Here is an 18,447-nt window from a genome sequence, read left to right as displayed (position 1 = left end):
CATCTGACGGGCTGATTTATCTGCCCGCCGTCACTGGCATATCCGAAGGTCCCAGTGCCATATTTAAATGCCAGTCCAGCACATACCTGTCACTCTCTCATGCCCAGCGTCTTCATTAAACCGTGCAGGATACCAGCAACACACAGGAAAAAGGTTAGAAGCCTCAAGAAGTCTGTACTCCCCAACCCCAGGCGCAGTACTGATCCAGGGCAGTTAGAAAGAAGGCTCACGGGTCCAGCAGCAAGCACAGTGCTGTCCGTGAAGACCAGCTCAGAGTGGAGATTGAGGGCAGAGACTGGTCTTCCGTGGGTGATAAAAATCACATCAGTCATGCGCAGCATTATGGTACAAAGGCTTTGCTGCTTTCGCCTCGAAGCCTCTTGCGAATGGAGGATGGCTGGTGCATGCCACTTTGGCAATCAGGGTTGAAACCAACATTATTTCACGCCGGTGCGATGCAAGATTGGAAGACCTGACAGGATAGCTGTTTTAATGAGCATTCAGGAGATGTAAATTGCATTCCTGCCACCAGTCAACAGGAAGGCAGACCCACCATATGGAGAACTGCAATGTGATTTTACACTGGCAGGTTTCCGGCTTTTTGGCACCCGCTAAATTCTCCACTCCCACCCACCACCACAGTGGGATGGGAGGATTCTGCCCCTTAATTACTCCACATGAGAACCAGCAAGGTCACCTAGGATCAGCAGCAGAGATCATTTCCCAGCAAAAAGAAAGGAACTCCATCTCAAACAGACAGCCACCTCATTCAGTGAAAAGAGGAGCTAATTTACTTTCAACTGCATTTTTTCTCCAGAGAAGCCACAATTTTGGGTGAAAATCTAAGAAAATTCCAACTGCTATTATTTTCAAAGAACCAGGAGAGAATCCTTAAGGCCTGCAACACTAGTAATCTTAAAGACATGGTTAAGAACACATGACACATTTCCTGTTACTCTGTTGCTAATCTAAGTGCATGTCCCATCTTGAAAACTTGTCATGGTCTCCCCCCAGTAGTTAATCTGCTCCTCACATTCCCGCTCTCACTCACGACCCATGCATGCCAGCCTTCATCATCATCTGACCTGACAAGACTCCCAACTACACTCTCCCCACATGTTTCATTGCAGGAGAAACCAGAGTGCAACTGGCATGATTGTGCACAGCCTGCCCGAGTCATGCCTGAGCCAAGAAACCAACACCCAATGAGGAGAGGGCTCTTGAGCTGGTGACGTATACCCTGCTGGCCTCTGGCTGTGGTTGAGTAGCCGCACTCCAGCTGGCCACTGCTGCCCAATTCCCTGAGGCACGATGCCTGTGCTTGCCCGGCCTTTTTCACACCTCCCCACTGGTCTGCTCTTGCTTGGGTGGCTGGACCTTGCCCCCCAAAGACCACGTGTGCTCTTGGTTGGCTGCCTGGCTGCTGCTGGCTATCTGGCCTGGTGGCCTTATTCTTTTTGGTTAATTGCCCATTCACCCCCCTCAGCCTTGGCCTGGAGTCACCTCGCTGCTCCCGCGACAGCCTTTGGCCAGCACCTCCGCCTCATCTCACTGACGGCTTTGCAGCAGAGGCGGACTTAGACTTACACTTTTGATGATATGAACAAACGTCATGACTAGCACTTATTCTGAATTTGTTATTAAGTATCTTACAAACATTTTGCACTTTATAACATTACTCACCTTTAACAACATCAGCAACATTGCAGTTTGGATCAATGCTTCCGATATGCTTAGGATGTGCTGGATTTGTATCACCTCCAAAGAGGAGAGCTGCAGTGAATAAATAAAAAAGGAACAATAAGATAGATCAGGAGCTCTTTATTTAATAAAGTTGACTAGAATAAGATAATCACACCAAGTATAAAGGTTATTAATATTCTGAGATAATATTTTCTTTGGTGACAGATCATGAATTTGGAAAGTTAGAATAACCCTGGTCTGCAAAATATTTGAGGGAGATAAGAATAATCCAGTGTTGCAAAATTGCGCACACACACACAGATATTTAGAAACAAAATTGCTCATTCTGATGCTTAACGTTATGGAAGTTCTTTCAGGCATTCAAAGTTGCTGCTTTATGTCTTACTCAGACACTGACTGGGGTTCAATGATATTACCTCTTTCAATTCTGCTTCAACATTCACTTTCTGTGAACCAAGGCATTCATTGCGATAAATAACCTTAATAAATGGTTTTGTTGTGATGCACTACAGGTCTTCATCCCAAGTGATAATGTGGGCATGATGAATGTACTGCTGCTATGCTATAAGGATTTTGTTCCAATATTCAAGAGTCACACAAAGTATTAGATGATTGCTAAAAGGCAATCAATGGCCATTGAACTGACTACCAGTAAGGAGTCAATGGAGAGTGAAAATCTGACAAAGGATGGTAAGAAAACAAAGCAAATTGTTTATTTCCAAGAGCGTAGGTAGATTTCAGTAAGAAAAATTTGTAAAATATACTAACTTGTAAAATAGATATTATGCACTTACACGAGTATAGAATGAGTGGATCACAAAGCAGTACTCCAACATCAGAGATCAAATAACATCAGTGCAGATTTAATAAAGCAATTTGACAGTACTATATGATTTATAATAACAAGGGACACAATGAATGAGTTAAGAGTTAGATCAGCACATGATAAATTAATTTAGACTCCATAAATTAATTTTTGAATAAATTAACATCTAAAAGTAGTTTTCCAAGGTATAATGTTTAATCAAATAGAAATACTCTGTCACAGCAAAACCATGTGTGTGTCATAATCACGAATGATCAGTCTTTGTTTTGTGTAGCAGCCTCAACATTTAGGTAGAAGATTGTGGATTTGCGTCCTATTCCAGAGACGCATAATCTACTCCAAGATCTGCACTGGCCGAGATGCTATCCTTAGGATAGGATGTTAAACGAAGGTCCAGTCTGCCTCTTCAGGTGAAAAATATTCCATGTCATTATTTAGAGAAGAACATTGGAATTCTCCCAGTGTGCTTGCTTATGTTATTCCTCAACCAATATCACTAACAGATTATTTGATAATTTCCGCCAATGTTGATAATGAGGCCATGTTTTATTAAACGGTCACTTTTTTTTCCAGATTTACAACAAAATGGCTACATTTCAAAAGTACTCAATTGACTGAAGTGCCTTGGTACATCTGGAGGTTGGAAAAGGTGCCATGTACTTGCAAGATCTATGACAAACTATTTAACTGGGAATATTTGATTTGTTAAATGAAGCCATTTCTTACAGATTCCCTGGTATGACGTAAACATAAACTATAAAGTTTAAAATCAACCAACCAGTACATCAGTGGTGGAGGTTTTTTTTGTTGGACAGAGAAAATGAGGCCCTTGTAGCGTTTAACATTCAAAATCCATAAATGCCTTGATGAGTGTTGATAAATATATATAAACTGATACAATTTTGTATGTGTTTGGGGTAGGGGGGAAATGGTAAGGATATGTAGGGGTAAGAAAAAGTTTAAATATTCAATGTGATGCAGCAAAGCGGAGATCAGGGGGTGGGAGTTGTAGAAACATGTAATTAAAAACAGGTATTCAAGTCAACAAAATGCATAAAATAGTTATATGAAAGCAAGGAGCATTGATGAATTTGCACAAGTGTTAGTTGAAACACTGCTGGATTGCAATATCCAGTTTTGTACTCATTTAAAAAGCATTTTGGGGCAGCACGGTGGTGGAGCGGTTTGCACTGCTGCATACGGCGCTGAAGAACCGGGTTCGATCCCGGCCCTGGGTCACTGTCTGTGATGGAGTTTGCACATTCTCCCCGTGTCTGCGTGGGTTTCACCCCCACAATCAAAAGATGTGCAGGTTAGGTGGATTGGCCACACTAAATTGGCCCATAATTGGAAAAAATATTGGATACTCTAAATTCATTTTTAAAAAGCATAATTTTGGAGCATTACAAGATATAACAGATTCAGCAGATGAAAGGGTTTAGTTAGGAGTTAAAAATACTTGGGATTATTCGAGACAGATTTTAATAGAAATATGAAAGGGTTCAAGAAAACAAATAAAGGATTATTTCAACTGGTTAGTGAATCATAAGGAGGAAGCACAGGTGTTCACAATTCGTACTAGTAATGGGAAAAGAGGCTGAAGTATTTTTTCATAAAACATTATTTGAATATGGAATGCATTGAAGGTTATTAAAACAGAGCCAGTGCCAAGATAAACACCAAGAAAAATAATAAAACTATACAGGGGAAAATGGGGGCTGACAAAACACAGGCAGATTTAACTAAAAGGCCTTCAGTTCTGAAATGTCTGTGACTTTATGTTCACAGCTGAATTCGAGAAAGCTAATTTTATTTTATTCAAAGTAGGCTGTCTGGATGGTGACAAGCTTCTTCGGTGTTGTTGGAGCTGTACTCATCCAGGCAAGTAGACAGCATTTCATCACATTCCTGACTTGTCATGTGCATGCTGCTGACAGGGGCAGCATTTTCTTTTATTCGTTCACAGGATGTGGGCATCACTGGTCAGCATTTACTGTCATCTGTAATTGCCAACGTAAAGGTGGTGCTGACTCGCCTTCTAGACAAACAAGTGACTTGCTAGGCTCTTTCAGACGGAGGTTTGGATTACAGTTACAGTTGGGCTGGCAAGGTCAGGACAGAAAATTTCCTTCCCTAAAAGGGCATAAGCTGGCCAGATCAGTTTTTGCAACATAATGGGAATTATAAGGGCAGCACGGTGGCGCAGTGGTCAGCACTGCTGTCTCATGGCGCCGAGGTCCCAGGTTCGATCCCGATTCTGGGTCACTGACCGTGTGGAGTTTGCACATTCTCCTCGTGTTTGCGTGGGTTTCACCCCCAGAACCCAAAGATGTGCAGGTTAGGTGGATTGGCCACGCTAAATTGCCCCTTAATTGGAAAAGAAATGAATTGGGCCCTCTAAATTTATTTTTAAAAATAGAAATTAAAAATAATGGTAATTATATGGTGACCATTACACGTACTAACTTCTTCGCCCATTTATTTAATTAACTGAGTTGAAATTCCCTAGCTGCTGTGGTGGATTTGAACTAAAATTTCCATATCACAATTCCAGGCCTTTGGATTACCGGTGCAATAACATAACCACTTTGCAGCTGTTCCAAATTATTCCTATCGTTGCATATGTTCAAAGAATATTCAAGTAAAATAAATAAGTACATATGCATGCCAACGCTTGTTCCTTGAAACAAAATTTCCAAAGTCGATGAGTACCAAATGAAACTATGACAAATACTTGGGCAAGCATCTACATATGTACCTACCAAATCTAGAAATTAATGAGGGCTCCATTGCTCCTGGTTTCGATTCTGAACCAGGATGCTCTGGGAAGATTTTTTACTTGCTTACAGAAACCTTCTCCATAAAGAAATTCATTCCAGGCTTAAAACCATAAATTTATTACCGGTTCACTGGTTTTACCAGGGATATTATTCTCCTGCTTTCAATTTCAAACAAGTTCCATTCAGCACCTTCCATATACAGCCAGCAGGCAAAAATCAATCGAAATTTAGCTACCTAGGATCCTCACTCCTTTCTACTCCAAACAGAAAAATTTCAGTCTAGAATGTGGATTCAAACTTGCTTAATGCAAAGAAAAAAACGGACACTTGAGAAATGGGGCAGCAGTGGCATTGTTACAGGTCATTTACTAAAACAAACTCGCTGGAAAAGCATCTCTCTTTCATAGCCGATATTTTAATAGGCTTTTAATTTTATTACAAACTTACTGTGTTGGTTGATAAGCATCCGAAATGAAATACGGCTGGTGTAGAAACGGTCCAGAAAATATTGAATGTTACTACTAATAAATGGATCGAAGCCGTATTTTTCCTTATATTCAATAACACCTTGCGCCATGGTTGGCACTACATCATTGTGCCGATTTCGGATTTTAATCAGAGATTCTAGAAAACTGAGGTAGAAAAATCAGTCATTTCAAGAAAGATAGGTGACTCAAGTTTAAATATTAGGTCAACAAAAGCTACGTAATGGAAGGACACGAAATTATACAACTTCAAAATTTCAGAAGGATAGCAAAAACATCTGCAGAACATTTGTTTTAACATTTTCCTTCACCCAGTTTCTTCCCCCGCCCGCCCCCCTCCCCAAATAAAATTCAGTTCACTGGTTCCAGTCCTCACTGTCCAATGCGTGGATGAACCAGGTTGCAACTTCAATCTTGAGCTGAGCTCTGACTCCATATCATGTCCATCACAAAAGTCACCTACTTCCATTTCCATAATACCGCCACATATGCCTTTGTGGAGGGCTTGTGGCACAGTGGGTAGTGTCCCTGGTACTGAGCTAGAAGCTCCTGCTTCAAGTCCCACCCAGTACTGTAATGGCCAAGAAAGGTGCATTCATAATATGGTCAAAAGGTTTGAGTTCAACTTGTAAATCCTTCCAACTCAGCGGCACAGTGGTGCAGTGGTTAGCACTGTTGCCTCATGACATCGAGGTCCCGGGTTCGACCCCGGCCCAATGTCCGTGTGGAGTTTGCACATTCTCCAGTGTTTGCGTGGGTCTTACCCCAGCAACCAAAAGACGTGCAGGCTAGGTGGATTGGCCACGCTAAATTGCCCCTTAATTGGAAAAAATAATTGGGTACTTTAACTCGATCAAAATAAGTAAATCCTTCCAACATATACAAATGACTGTCGGTAAGAGCGAGAGGAATTCTTGGTTAGCCATATGATGGAAAGAAATTGGAACTTCTACCACGACGATCCACAGCTCCAGGCTACAACATGCAGGTAAACGTATATGCTGCCACAGCAACTAGCTCTCCTTGAGGGACCAGTTAGTTAGTGTGGACCAAATTGGTGCTAACAGCATGGAGTTTGATCCCCATTCCGGCTGGGCTGGATTTGGGACCCACCTCCTTGCCATACCTGTGATGGAGGTAGTGACACAGTACAACAGACTGCCTTTAGGCAGAGAACTGCAAAAGAAGAATATACCCTGGTCTCAGCCTTTTCCCTGTTGGAACCTTATATATTCCTCAATACATTCTTCAAACTCAATAATTCCACGCATCCAAATCGGATTTTATTCTTAATTTATTTACAAAATGCGAACATTGCAGATAAATCCAACATTTTTCTGATCCCTAATTGCTCGAAGAAGATGGTGGTGAGCGGTCTTCTGAAGCCTTTGCAATCCTGTAGTGAAGGTACCCTGACAGTGCTGCTGGGTTGGAAGTTCCAGGATTTTGACCAAGCAATGATGAAGAATTGGCAACAATTTTCCAGGTCAGGATGGGGAATCACTTGGAGGGAAAGTTGCAGTTGGTGCTTCCATGCAACTGGCGTCATTGTAGAGGTTTGAGAGGCACTGCTGAAGAAGCTTTGGCACGTTTCTACAGTGCATTTTCCAGATGGCACACAATGCAGCTAGTGAGCCAGTGGTGGGAAAGAGTGGAGGCTGAAAGCGGTGGATAGGCAATCAAGCAGACTGCTGTTTCCTGGATGGTGTCAAGCATTTTGGAACTGCATTCACCCAGGCATGTGGAGAGTATTCCAATGACTGGTGCCCTGTAGATAGCTTTAGGGAGTCAAGAATGGAGTGTAACTCAATTGCAGAAAACACAGCTTCCAACCTGCTCTTATAACGGTATGTATGTGAATGGTCCAGTTAACTTTGTCAATGGTCATCCTCGGAACCTGGTTAGTGGGTCATTTGAAGACTATAATAACTCTCTCTTGTTGGAGATGGTCGACGCTTGGCAATTTGACACAATTATTACTAGCCACTTGAATATTAGCTAGGTTACATTCTCCCAGTGTCTGCGTGGGTCTCCCCCATTCAACCCAAAAAGATGTAAGGGAAAATGCTGGAAAATCTCAGCATGTCTGGCAGCATCTGTAGGGAGAGAAAAGAGCTAACTCTTTGACAAAGTCATCGGACTCGAAACGTTAGCTCTTTTCTCTCCCTGCGGATGCTGCCAGACGTGCTGAGATTTTCCAGCATTTTCGCTTTCATTTCAGATTCCAGTAATTTGCTTTTACCCAAAAAGATGTTAGGTAGGTGGATTGGCCATGCTAAAATTGCCCCTTAATTGGAAAAAAAAGGAATTGGGTAATCTAAATTTATAGAGAAAAAGATTAGCCAGGTTTTATTGCATACAGGCACGGTGACCGGGATTTTCCGGCCTCAACCGTGATGGGACCCACCACAGGGGATTCGACAACCCAGTCTTTGCTGTATACAAGCACAGACAGTGACCTGGATTTTCCAGCCCTGCTGAGTACAAGCACAGACAGTGACAGGGATGTTCCAGCCCCACCGCGATGGGACCCGCCACGGGCGATTTGGCCGTCCAGCTAAAAGGCCATTGACTTGACAGAACTGGACGATCCTGCCGCTGGATAGGTGGGACCAGAAAATCCTGCCCTGTTTAGTCATCAGAGTAGTTGCAAATGGAACTGAACAGCATGCAATCATTGGCAAATATCCCCACTTCTGCCCTTATAGTGGAGTGAATGTCATTGATGAATTATTTCCCTACCAGTTCATTCTAGATCATCAGCAAAGTGATGGGAAGCATCGTTGACAGTGCTATCATGGAGCACTTACTAAGTAATAACCTGATTGATGTTCTATTTTGGTTCCACCAGGGCTACATGGCTTCAGGTCTTATTCGTGTCTTGGCCCAAACCAGGGACAAAATAGATGATGGGCGAGGCGCGTGTGACTGCCCTCGACATCAAGGCAGCATTTGACCAGAATAGTATCTAATAGCCCTGGCAAAGTTGGGAATCAAGGGAAAAATTCTCCACTGGTTGGAGTCATACTAAACACAATGGTTGTGATTGTTGGAAGTCAATCCTCTCAGCACCAGGACCTCCTTAGGGTAGTGTTGAAAGACCAACTATTTTCAGCTGCTTCTCAAAATGGCCTTCCTGCCATCAGAAATAGCGACGTTCACGAGTGCACAATGCTCAGCAAGTCTCAAATAATGAAGCAGTATTTATTCTCCTGCCTGCTGACATCAGGAAAATCATGGAATCTTAAAATCAAATGTGAGTATATGGTATATTCAATAAACTGGAATACATGTATATTAACTGTAAGCCCCCTGCACAAATGCTACTGAATGAGAGAATGACACAGCACTCAAAGACGTTAGGCCCATCCTCGTCGCTGTGCCTGGCTCTTCAGTAAACCTATCAAATTAATTCCACTCCTCTGCTCTTTCCAGATAGCCCTGCAATATGCTTTTCCCTTTAGGCATTTATCCAATTGCACTTGGGAAGGTACTGTTGAATTGGCTTCAATCACCTTTTCAAACAGTGCATTCCAGATCACAACTCACTGTGTAAAAGAAGAAAAGTTCCCCCATGTTGCCTCTATTTTTGTTTTAACCAATCATCTTAAATCTGTGCCCTCTGGTTACTGACCCTTCTTATTTAGTCTACCAAAACACCACATGATCTTGGATACCAATGTAGCCATCTAAGATGGCCACCTGCAAAGGACCATGGGAATTATGGCCAACGCAGGACTCAGACAGATACACAGCCCATGTGTATCTAAAACACAGGTAACCAGACCTGACCGAAACCCCCGCTCGTTTACATTTCAATGGCCCATTTTCCCAGGACAATAGGACTCCAATCAAGCAACCGGTACAGCCACAGACTGATCGGCGCCACTCCCTTACTCAGAAAGCACAACTGCCAAGGTCAATGACCGCGAAGGACCCTCCCAGCTACCAAGGCACCCGCCCCTTTATTGGCCGAAATCAAAGAGAGTGATCAGAGCCCTGTCGAACTATTGGGTCCAAGGTTAAGGACCGTCCCAAAGAGCGCAAAATCCCAGAGGGATAAAAGAGGACACGGCCATGTGTTCTGTCTCTTTTGGATCTGGCCTGTGCCAACCCAATCGTAGCAGGAACAGCCAGCCAAGTTCAAGACCAACAATCGATACCTGACGGATGAGCCCAGCAGAGACAGGGCCACCTTCTTCGAACCAGCCAAGTGAAATCCAGATCAAGGCCTTATCCATTTGCACAGTGCCGGTCGCCCTGAAGTTAAGTATAGGTTACTGTAGCTGATAGGTGTAGTTTAACTCTTAGTAGATATTGTGTTTGCATGTCGAGATAACTCTTGTGTATGTAAATAAACCATCTTTTGAACTAACTAACTGGTTGTGTGGTCATTTGATCAAAATAAAGGAAGGCTCGTGGTTCACCAACATTATTGGCGAACTCTGATGGGACTCGATTAGATGTGACTTTGTCACTCTGAGAGAACCCACAAACTTTGAATCCAATTGCTAGAAAGAGAAAGATCCACAAATGCAAGTCCCATATCGACCAAATAACCGAATTTCGGAAGTGTGTACGAACCCGCATGCGTACCTAACAGGAAGAGTAAGGTAAACTCGTTAGAATGTGTACAACTATCGAGGGATTGTGAGCCGGAAAATAGCTGAAGCCATACCGCTGTTCAAATCGCCGCCTTATACCCCTGTGCCAAATTAAAAGTAGAGAAAGAGATAAGCGAAGTAATGGCCGCTAAATCAATGGAAAGATTGATGAATCCACAGGAACCCGAGGTCGCAGCGGCCAACAGAGCAGAGCAATGCCCCATATGGGAGGAAGAGTTAAGGAAATACTTAAAGGGGAAAGAATGGCCCCTTTGGTCGAATTTTTGTGCTAATGATGAGTCAGGTCCAGGAAAGATAGGGTAAACCTGGTGGGAGAACCTAAGCGAGGTCCACAAGAAAAATGTAGGGAAAGTCAGAAAGCCGATGGCAATGGTGTCCTGTTTGGCACAGTTGCGAGGCACAGAGGAGGTCGTGAAGATGCTCCGTAGGCAGTTAATTGAGAAGGAAAAGAACGAGGGAAACAGTCACGAAAACGAGAAGATAATTGAGCAACTCCGGGAACAGTTAGCAGCTAAGGAGAAGGAAATGGCCGATGTAAAACGCGCACATCAATCGTGTCTAGTTCACCTTAGTAGTTTCCAGACCCAGTACGATAAAGCCTACCAAGATACACAGCGTGCAGTCCTGGTAAGAGAAGAAACAGAACGGGTCGCCCAGCTAACTAGCAAATGCGCAAATTTAAAAGCAGCTTTGAGAGCGCTCCACTAAGGAACAGAGGCAGAGTACCGTTGACCATGCTAAATGCCGACAGAAGATAGAAAAGTTACAGTCGTTACTCTCAGTACAGAATGGCTTCATGTACACTTTCGGGCAGGATTTAGATGAGGAAGATGTTCCCGATTGGCACGAGTTAAACAAAAGCGCCCAAAGATACGTAGAGGACACGGTAAATCAAAATCGAACCCCTCACGCCCCAAAAAGAAAAGCACCCGCACCACCGACTGCACAGGCAGCACATACCCTCACTCACAATTCGACCCCCATGAATCCGGTCACCACACAACGCAAGTCATCGGATCAGGATGAGCCTGATATTGTTTACACCACCCCACGACCCAATTAAGAGAAGCTTGCTCGAAAATTAGTCCATTCCAGCCCACCGCAGACCTGCACAGCTTCTTTGAGGAGGTGCGCCAACATAAGGTTATGTACGGCCTAGATGAGAGAGAGTAAAGCAAATAGTTATGAGCCTTAGCCAATGCGTTAGGTCAGCTTTGCCAGTACCCCAAAATGTAGCAGGAGGAACCCTACAGGAAATGAAAACAGCCATATTAGATGCCTTCGGGTAAAACAAAGGAGATCCAGTCGAGGGTTTAAATCACTGCAGGCAAAAGGAGGGAGAACATCCGACCGCATTTGCTGGTCGTCTATGGATTCATTTCAGGGCAGTCTATGGACAATTGAACCGCGCACACCTAAATGAAGAGGACACCACTAAATGGACCCGCACCTTAGTCTCGCATGCCACAGGCGCAGGTCAAAAGGCTTGTGTAAATTACGACCCCGCAGACCACACACACAATGAGGTTTGGATATTGAAACAACTTTCTAGAGCTTGGGAACAAATCCTACACCGACAGACAGATCAGGACGAGATAGAAGCAAACATGCACCCAGTTAGGGCTAGCCAGGGACCCGCATGGATAAATGAGGGTAGAGGAGAAGTCCAATATCCCAGGGAACCATACCCAAGGGAGCAATACACCAGAGAGCCTGCTCCACCTTACGTGCCCCGGGGGTCATGTTACAACTGTGGACAGTCAGGACACTTCGCCCAAGATTGCAGGAGACCCCCCACCACCAGCTAGACTAGCCCCCAGATATGAAAGAGAACACCACGGGTGTTCTTCAAATGAAGTTACTGTGAAAAGCCCCTAATCGCCATATTCCAGCACCTGTTCGGGGAGGCTGGTACGGGAATTGAACCATGCTGCTGGCCTGCCTTGGTCTGCTTTAAAAGCCAGCTATTTAACCCAGTGTATAACGGGTAATTGGAGTAGAGAGAGAAAGACTAATAAAATGAGATATTAACCAAAGAAAATAACAGATACTATGCTTGCAGCTCCAGGATTACACGGAAAACAGAAGACACAGGATGAAGCAAGGACTGCTGACATGCATTTGGATCATCGCTGGACTTCTGCAACTGCGCATGCAACGGACTTTTGTAACAAACACTACACCAGCCTCGAACACTACCACACACCAGGCCACAACCAGCCCGGACACTACACCACACATAGACAGACATCGAAACCCCCACCTGGTGCGAAAACATTGCCACATGGAACCCCCTTTCATACATCGTAGAGACCCTTCTAGTAATTGCAATAATCTACAGTGTCATTCAGACACTTTGACTCCGTAAATGGCGATCAAAAGCCTCCCGCTCCCCGATATATACAGTCCGAGCCCCCTTCTTTGGAATTCAACAAAATTGAACTCATGTAACAATCGCTGCTAAAAATAAACCATGTACCTCTTTAACTTTATTAGGATTAAGTAGAAATGTGATGCTGCTGTTTTAAATTTTTTACTGTATACAAGTTCTTTGATATTCACCAGCGGCATGAGAGTAGCTTAGATAGCGTTAGCTAGAGATCAACTGTGCAGATAAATTCAATGTTTTATAGTAACGGTTAGAGATGAATTAATTTATGAATGTATTATGGAATATTAGGTGAATGTCCCAAATCATAAGATAGAGTAGTGTGGAACCTTGCCTTGACCAAGGGTGACCCATGCACCAAGGAGGAACAGGGATCAATAGTGTGATCCACCACGCTTTGTGTTCAGGATCAAGAGGACGGGATGTAGACATCTAAGATGGCCACCTGCAAAGGACCATGGGAATTATGGCCAGCCCAGGACTCAGACAGATACACAGCCTATGCGTATCTAAAACACAGGTAACCAGACCTGACCGAAACCCCCGCTCATTTACATTTCAATGGCCCATTTTCCCAGGACAATAGGACTCCAATCAAGCAACCAGTACAGCCACAGATTGATCGGCGCCACTCCCTTGCTCAGAAAGCACAGCTGCCAAGGTCAATGACCACTAAGGACCGGCCCAACTACCAAGGCACCCGCCCCTTTATTGGCCGAAATCGAAGAGAGTGATCAGAGTCCTGTCGAACAATTGGGTCCAAGGTTAAGGACCGCCCCAAAGAGCGTGAAATCCCAGAGCGATAAAAGAGGACACGGCCATGTGTTCTGTCTCTTTTGGATCCGGCCTGTGCCAACCCAATCTTGGCAGGAACAGCCAGCCAAGTTCAAGACCAACGATCGCTACCTGACGGATCAGCCCAGCAGAGACAGAGCCACCTTCTTCGAACCAGCCAAGTGAAATCCAGATAAAGGCCTTATCCATTTGCAAGTGCTAGTCGCCCTGAAGTTAAGTATAGGTTATTGTAGCTGGTAGGTGTAGTTTAACTCTTAGTAGATATTGTGTTTGCATATCGAGATAACTCTTGTGTATGTAAATAAACCATCTTTTGAACTAACTAACTGGTTGTGTGGTCATTTGATCGATATAAGGGAAGGCTTGTGGTTCACCAACATTATTGGCAACACCTCTATCAAATCTACTCTTGACCTTCTCTACTCTAAAGGGAACAGCCCCAGCTTCTCTCATTTCTGCACACAGTTGACATTCCTCATCCCTGGATTCATTCTAGTAATTCTCTTCTCCACCCAATTCTCTTCTCCACCTTCTAAGGCTTGGACACCATTCTTAAAATATGGTGTCCAGAATTGGACTTAAGACTCCAACTGCAGACTAAATTTGCTCAGGACATCAAAGTGGAGGTATAATTAACATTGAGTAATAGTGAAACATAATACAATTTGACAACTTGCAGACTGAACAGTTGAGTGGAAAACTAACATCAACATAAATAATTGTGAGATGATGCATTTTGGCAGCAGAAATAGGAACCTTAGAAAATAAAGAACTGACTCAGGTACAAAAGCAAAGGGAATTAGGGATGCAGGTAAACAAATCAATAAAAGCAGCATCACAGTTTAGCAACGTAATGAACACAGGGATTTATTTCTAGGAGTGTAGAATTCAAGAGTAGTGATGTTACACTTGCCTGGAACTTTGGTCAGGCTGTATAGCTCTCGTCATACTATAAAATGGGCATAGAAACAATGGGGAAAATGCAAAAAATATCTTCAAGAGTGGTCCCAAAATGGTTGGATTCCTGCTATCGGAATAGATTGAACAGATTGGGCTGTTGTAAAAGTTACAGGTTACCTGATAAAGGCCCTTAAAATCATTAATAGGTTCGACAGATGTGGAAAAAATGTTTCACTTGTGGGAGAATCCAAAATCAGAGCCTTTAAATACAAGATAGTAATAATAAATCTAATTGGGAAAAGGTGACATTTGTTTGCTCAGCGAAAGGTATAATATAGGACTCGTACACACCAGAAATGTTTGAGGCAAATAGCTTTGAAGCTTTCCAAGGGAAACAAGATGAGGAAGAGAAAAAGGAGTAGAAAGACATGCTGAAAGGCTGAAATGAAGTAAATGGACTAAGAGAAGACCCTTGCGGATTGTAAGTACCAAAAAGGTCTAGTTTGAACAAAATAGCAGCTGCTCTGCTGTATATGTACTCTGTACCTCTAGTAATAATGCCAAGAATACAATATATATATATTTTTTTTAAAGCAGCCTCGTCAACGTGTCCTCCTGCCTTCAAACATTTGTGTACATACACCTGTAGGTCTTTATCTTTGTATCATTACATTATATCGACTTTTCTCACTCTTCTGAACAAAACTGACCACTTCACATTTTCTGCAAACAAGCGCAGCTGAGGAACTGAGCACATATCTGAGAGTCTAGAATTGTTTCTTACTCTACTACAGGGAAACGAGCTAGCTATTTGGAGAGTATCTGGTAAGTGGTTAAGGTCTGTTCCAGTCAAATTTTCAAATAGTATCCAAACTGGTGGTAAAATGAAATTCTAAAAACGGAACTTAAATAAGTGAGTAATATAATTATGTAATTAATTAAAACACATTAAGGATGGCAGGACAGGTGGTTTGTCAAGAGTGCAGCATTTGGGAGCTACTTGATGCCGGTGTGATCCAGGACAAACATGTCTGCAGTGTAAATGTTTGTTACTCGAGGAGCTACGGCTCAGAATCATTGAGATGGAGGCTGAGCTGCAGACACGGACACATCAGGTGGAGGTGGTGGTGGTGGTGGTGGGTGGAAGAGAGAAAAGAGTTACCTGGACACTTTGTACTAGGACAGTCACTCCACTTTGGATAAGGTCTGCTGATTTGGTTAGTGGTCAGGGACTGGAGGGTGCGACTGCGAATGAGGCAGGTAAGGGGACCCAAAAGGCACGGGTGCACGAGTGTAAGCTTCTGCAATTGTCCAATAGGTTTCAGATTCTCTCAGCTTGTTTGGACGTGTGCGAACCAAAGGATGGATAAGCAAACTGACTATGGCACCATGTTACAGGAAACCATTCAAGTGGGGGGGGAGCAAACAGGATCATAGTGATAGCAGGGGACAGTATAGTAAGGAGGATTGATTCTGTTCTCTGCAATAAGCTGCATAACTGGTGAAGTAGAGAGGCTTTTAAACTAAATAGTGGGGGCAAGGGATCAAATTTTTGAAGATGTAATAAATCAAAGAGTAGAGAAAAGACAACCGAGAGAGGTATTAATGTAGAAGTGATAAACATACCATGACAGGAAGGGACAGAGACTGCAGGGATAACAAAAAGAGGTGGTAAGGCCAGAGGTTACAAAAATGTTCAAATGATGAATCGTTCAAATCAAAACGTAGAAACAGTTTGGGAAGAGATTATAAATGATAAAGTCGCTTGTGGGAGTGGTGTATTGGCCTCCTAGCAGTAATTATACAGTATGACAGTAGAAAGGAAGAAATAATGGGAGCTAAGCTTGTGAGAAAGGTACAGTGATATTCATGGGGGATTTTAATCTGCATATAGACTGCAAAAATCAAATAGACAAAGGTAACCTAGATGAGGAAGTCCTAGAATGTTTTCGGAATAGTTTCTTTGAACACCACATTTTGGTATCAGAAAGCAGGCTATATGAAACCTGGTATTGTGCAATGAAATAGGATTAGGGGCAGCACGGTAGCACAGTGGTTAGCACTGCGGCTTCACAGCACCAGGGTCCCAGGTTCAATTCCCGGCTTGGGTCACTGTCTGTGCAGAGTCTGCACGTTCTCCCAGTGTCTGCGTGGGTTTCCTCCGGGTGCTCCGGCTTCCTCCCACTAGTCCCGAAAGACGTGCTATAAGGTAATTTGGACATTCTGAATTCTCCCTCAGTGTACCCAAACAGGCGCTGGAACGTGGCGACTAGGGGCTTTTCACAGTAACTTCATTGCAGTGTTAATGTAAGCCTATTTGTGACAACAAAGATTATTAATTAATTACCTCATTGTGAAGACGTCCTTTGGTAGCTACAAATATGAAGACGGATGGTATGCATTTTATAGATATTTTTTAATGAGTTAACAAAGTGAGTGATGGTCATATAGAAAGTGAGTCTGGCGAATTAATAATGTAAGATAAGGAGATGGCAGATGAAGTAAACAGATATTGCATTGTTCTTCACTATAAAACGAACAAGTGACATCCCAGAAATAGCAGGGTGGGAGGAACTCAGGAAAATTACAATTACCAGGAAAGTGGTACTAAGCAAGCTGTTGCAGCTGCAAGCTGACAAGTCTGTATGCCCTGATGGACTTCATCCTATAGTCTTAAAAAGTGGCGAGTGAGATAGTTGATGCATTGGTGATAATTTTCCAAAATTCCCAAGATTTGTGGTAGGTTCCATTTGATTGAAAAAAGCAAATATAACTGGTTTATTCAAAAAGGGAGGGAGACATAAAGCAGGAAACTACAGGCCAGTTAGCTTAACAACTGCCATAGGGAAAATGTTAGAAGTTATGATTTAAGATGATATGGCAGGGCACTTAGAAAATGTTTACCCTCAACTGGGTATTCAGTGTTATCCAATGGCATTCTGGGTTTTTTGTTGGACCCGAGGGGGTGGGATATAATCTCGCCGACAGGTCTTGCTCCTGGAGGACACCCTGATCTCAGAATGCTGCTCTAGCCCCTCCACCAAGTTAGCTGCTATAGTCCTCCAAACCAAGTTAGCACCCCTCCCTATCATCCACGTCAGCACCCACTCCCTTCCCCCCCCCCGCCACAGATTTAACTTCAGTCACCGCCGTTGGCAGTGCCAAGCTGGCAGCTTGCACTCGAGGGATGGCAAGGGGGTGAGTACCATCCCTTACAATCGCCTCCTGAGTACCAAGAGGGTGCTTGGAGGCGCTCAGGTCGGCGGTCTTTCCTGGGATGGGGGACGTTTGGCTGGTCTTCCCATTTGCAGCTTTTAAACCCTTTCAACTGTGTTACTACGGCTTCCGGTGGCGACTATGAGGGTGGAGGTTGCACATGTGGTGGGTCCCGCTCTGGCTAGACATTCGGACCTTTCTCCCCCCCCCCCCCCCCCCCCCCCGACTTCTTTTGCGTTTTTGAGCGCTGGACTTGAAGAGACAGTGAACAAGTGTCTGTGGTACATATTGGTTTATGGAACAGAGAGCCCGAAGGGATCGAAAGGGAAGAAACAAAAAGACAGCTCGAGCTGGGTGTTGGCTGCAGCAGCGGACAAGATGGCCGGTGTCCAGACCCCTGGGGCCTTGGCCCAACCATCAACGGAGGAGCTGATGCAGGTCATCCAGGAAGACTTTGCCAGACCGAAACGGGAATGTTTGGACCCGATTAAGGATACGGTGGAGAGGATGGAGCGGAGGCTAGATGCCCAGGACCGGACGATCCAGAAACTGGAGAAGGCGCTAGCTGAACAGGAGGAACACCAGACAGCAGTGGAGATGGAGGTGGGGATACGGAGGGACAGGCAAAAAAGGCTGCTGGAACAGGTAGGGGATTTGGAGGACAGGTCCCGTAGGCAGAACCTAAGGATTGTTGGCCTCACGGAGGGGGCTGATTCCGGGAAGTTTG

The 18,447-nt window shown here is 43.9% G+C and overlaps 1 protein-coding gene across 2 annotated transcripts in view; it reads right to left on the bottom strand.

The window, feature by feature from the left end:
• Positions 1 to 18,447, bottom strand: part of pdk3a (pyruvate dehydrogenase kinase, isozyme 3a) — a 91,212-nt gene that overhangs the window by 51,781 nt on the left and 20,984 nt on the right. For both annotated transcript variants that reach the window (XM_072513946.1, XM_072513947.1), the window contains exons 4-5: positions 5,758 to 5,942; positions 1,684 to 1,773 (exon numbers count right to left, since the gene is read on the bottom strand). In XM_072513946.1, the coding sequence (XP_072370047.1) occupies positions 1,684 to 1,773; positions 5,758 to 5,942 (275 nt within the window). The remainder of the gene's footprint in view (positions 1 to 1,683; positions 1,774 to 5,757; positions 5,943 to 18,447) is intronic.

Source organism: Scyliorhinus torazame, chromosome 8 (genome assembly GCF_047496885.1).
Source record: "Scyliorhinus torazame isolate Kashiwa2021f chromosome 8, sScyTor2.1, whole genome shotgun sequence".
Taxonomy (NCBI): Eukaryota; Metazoa; Chordata; class Chondrichthyes; order Carcharhiniformes; family Scyliorhinidae; genus Scyliorhinus; species Scyliorhinus torazame.
The sequence above is the reverse complement of the archived record's forward strand: the minus strand, read 5'-3'. Positions and strand labels throughout refer to the sequence as shown.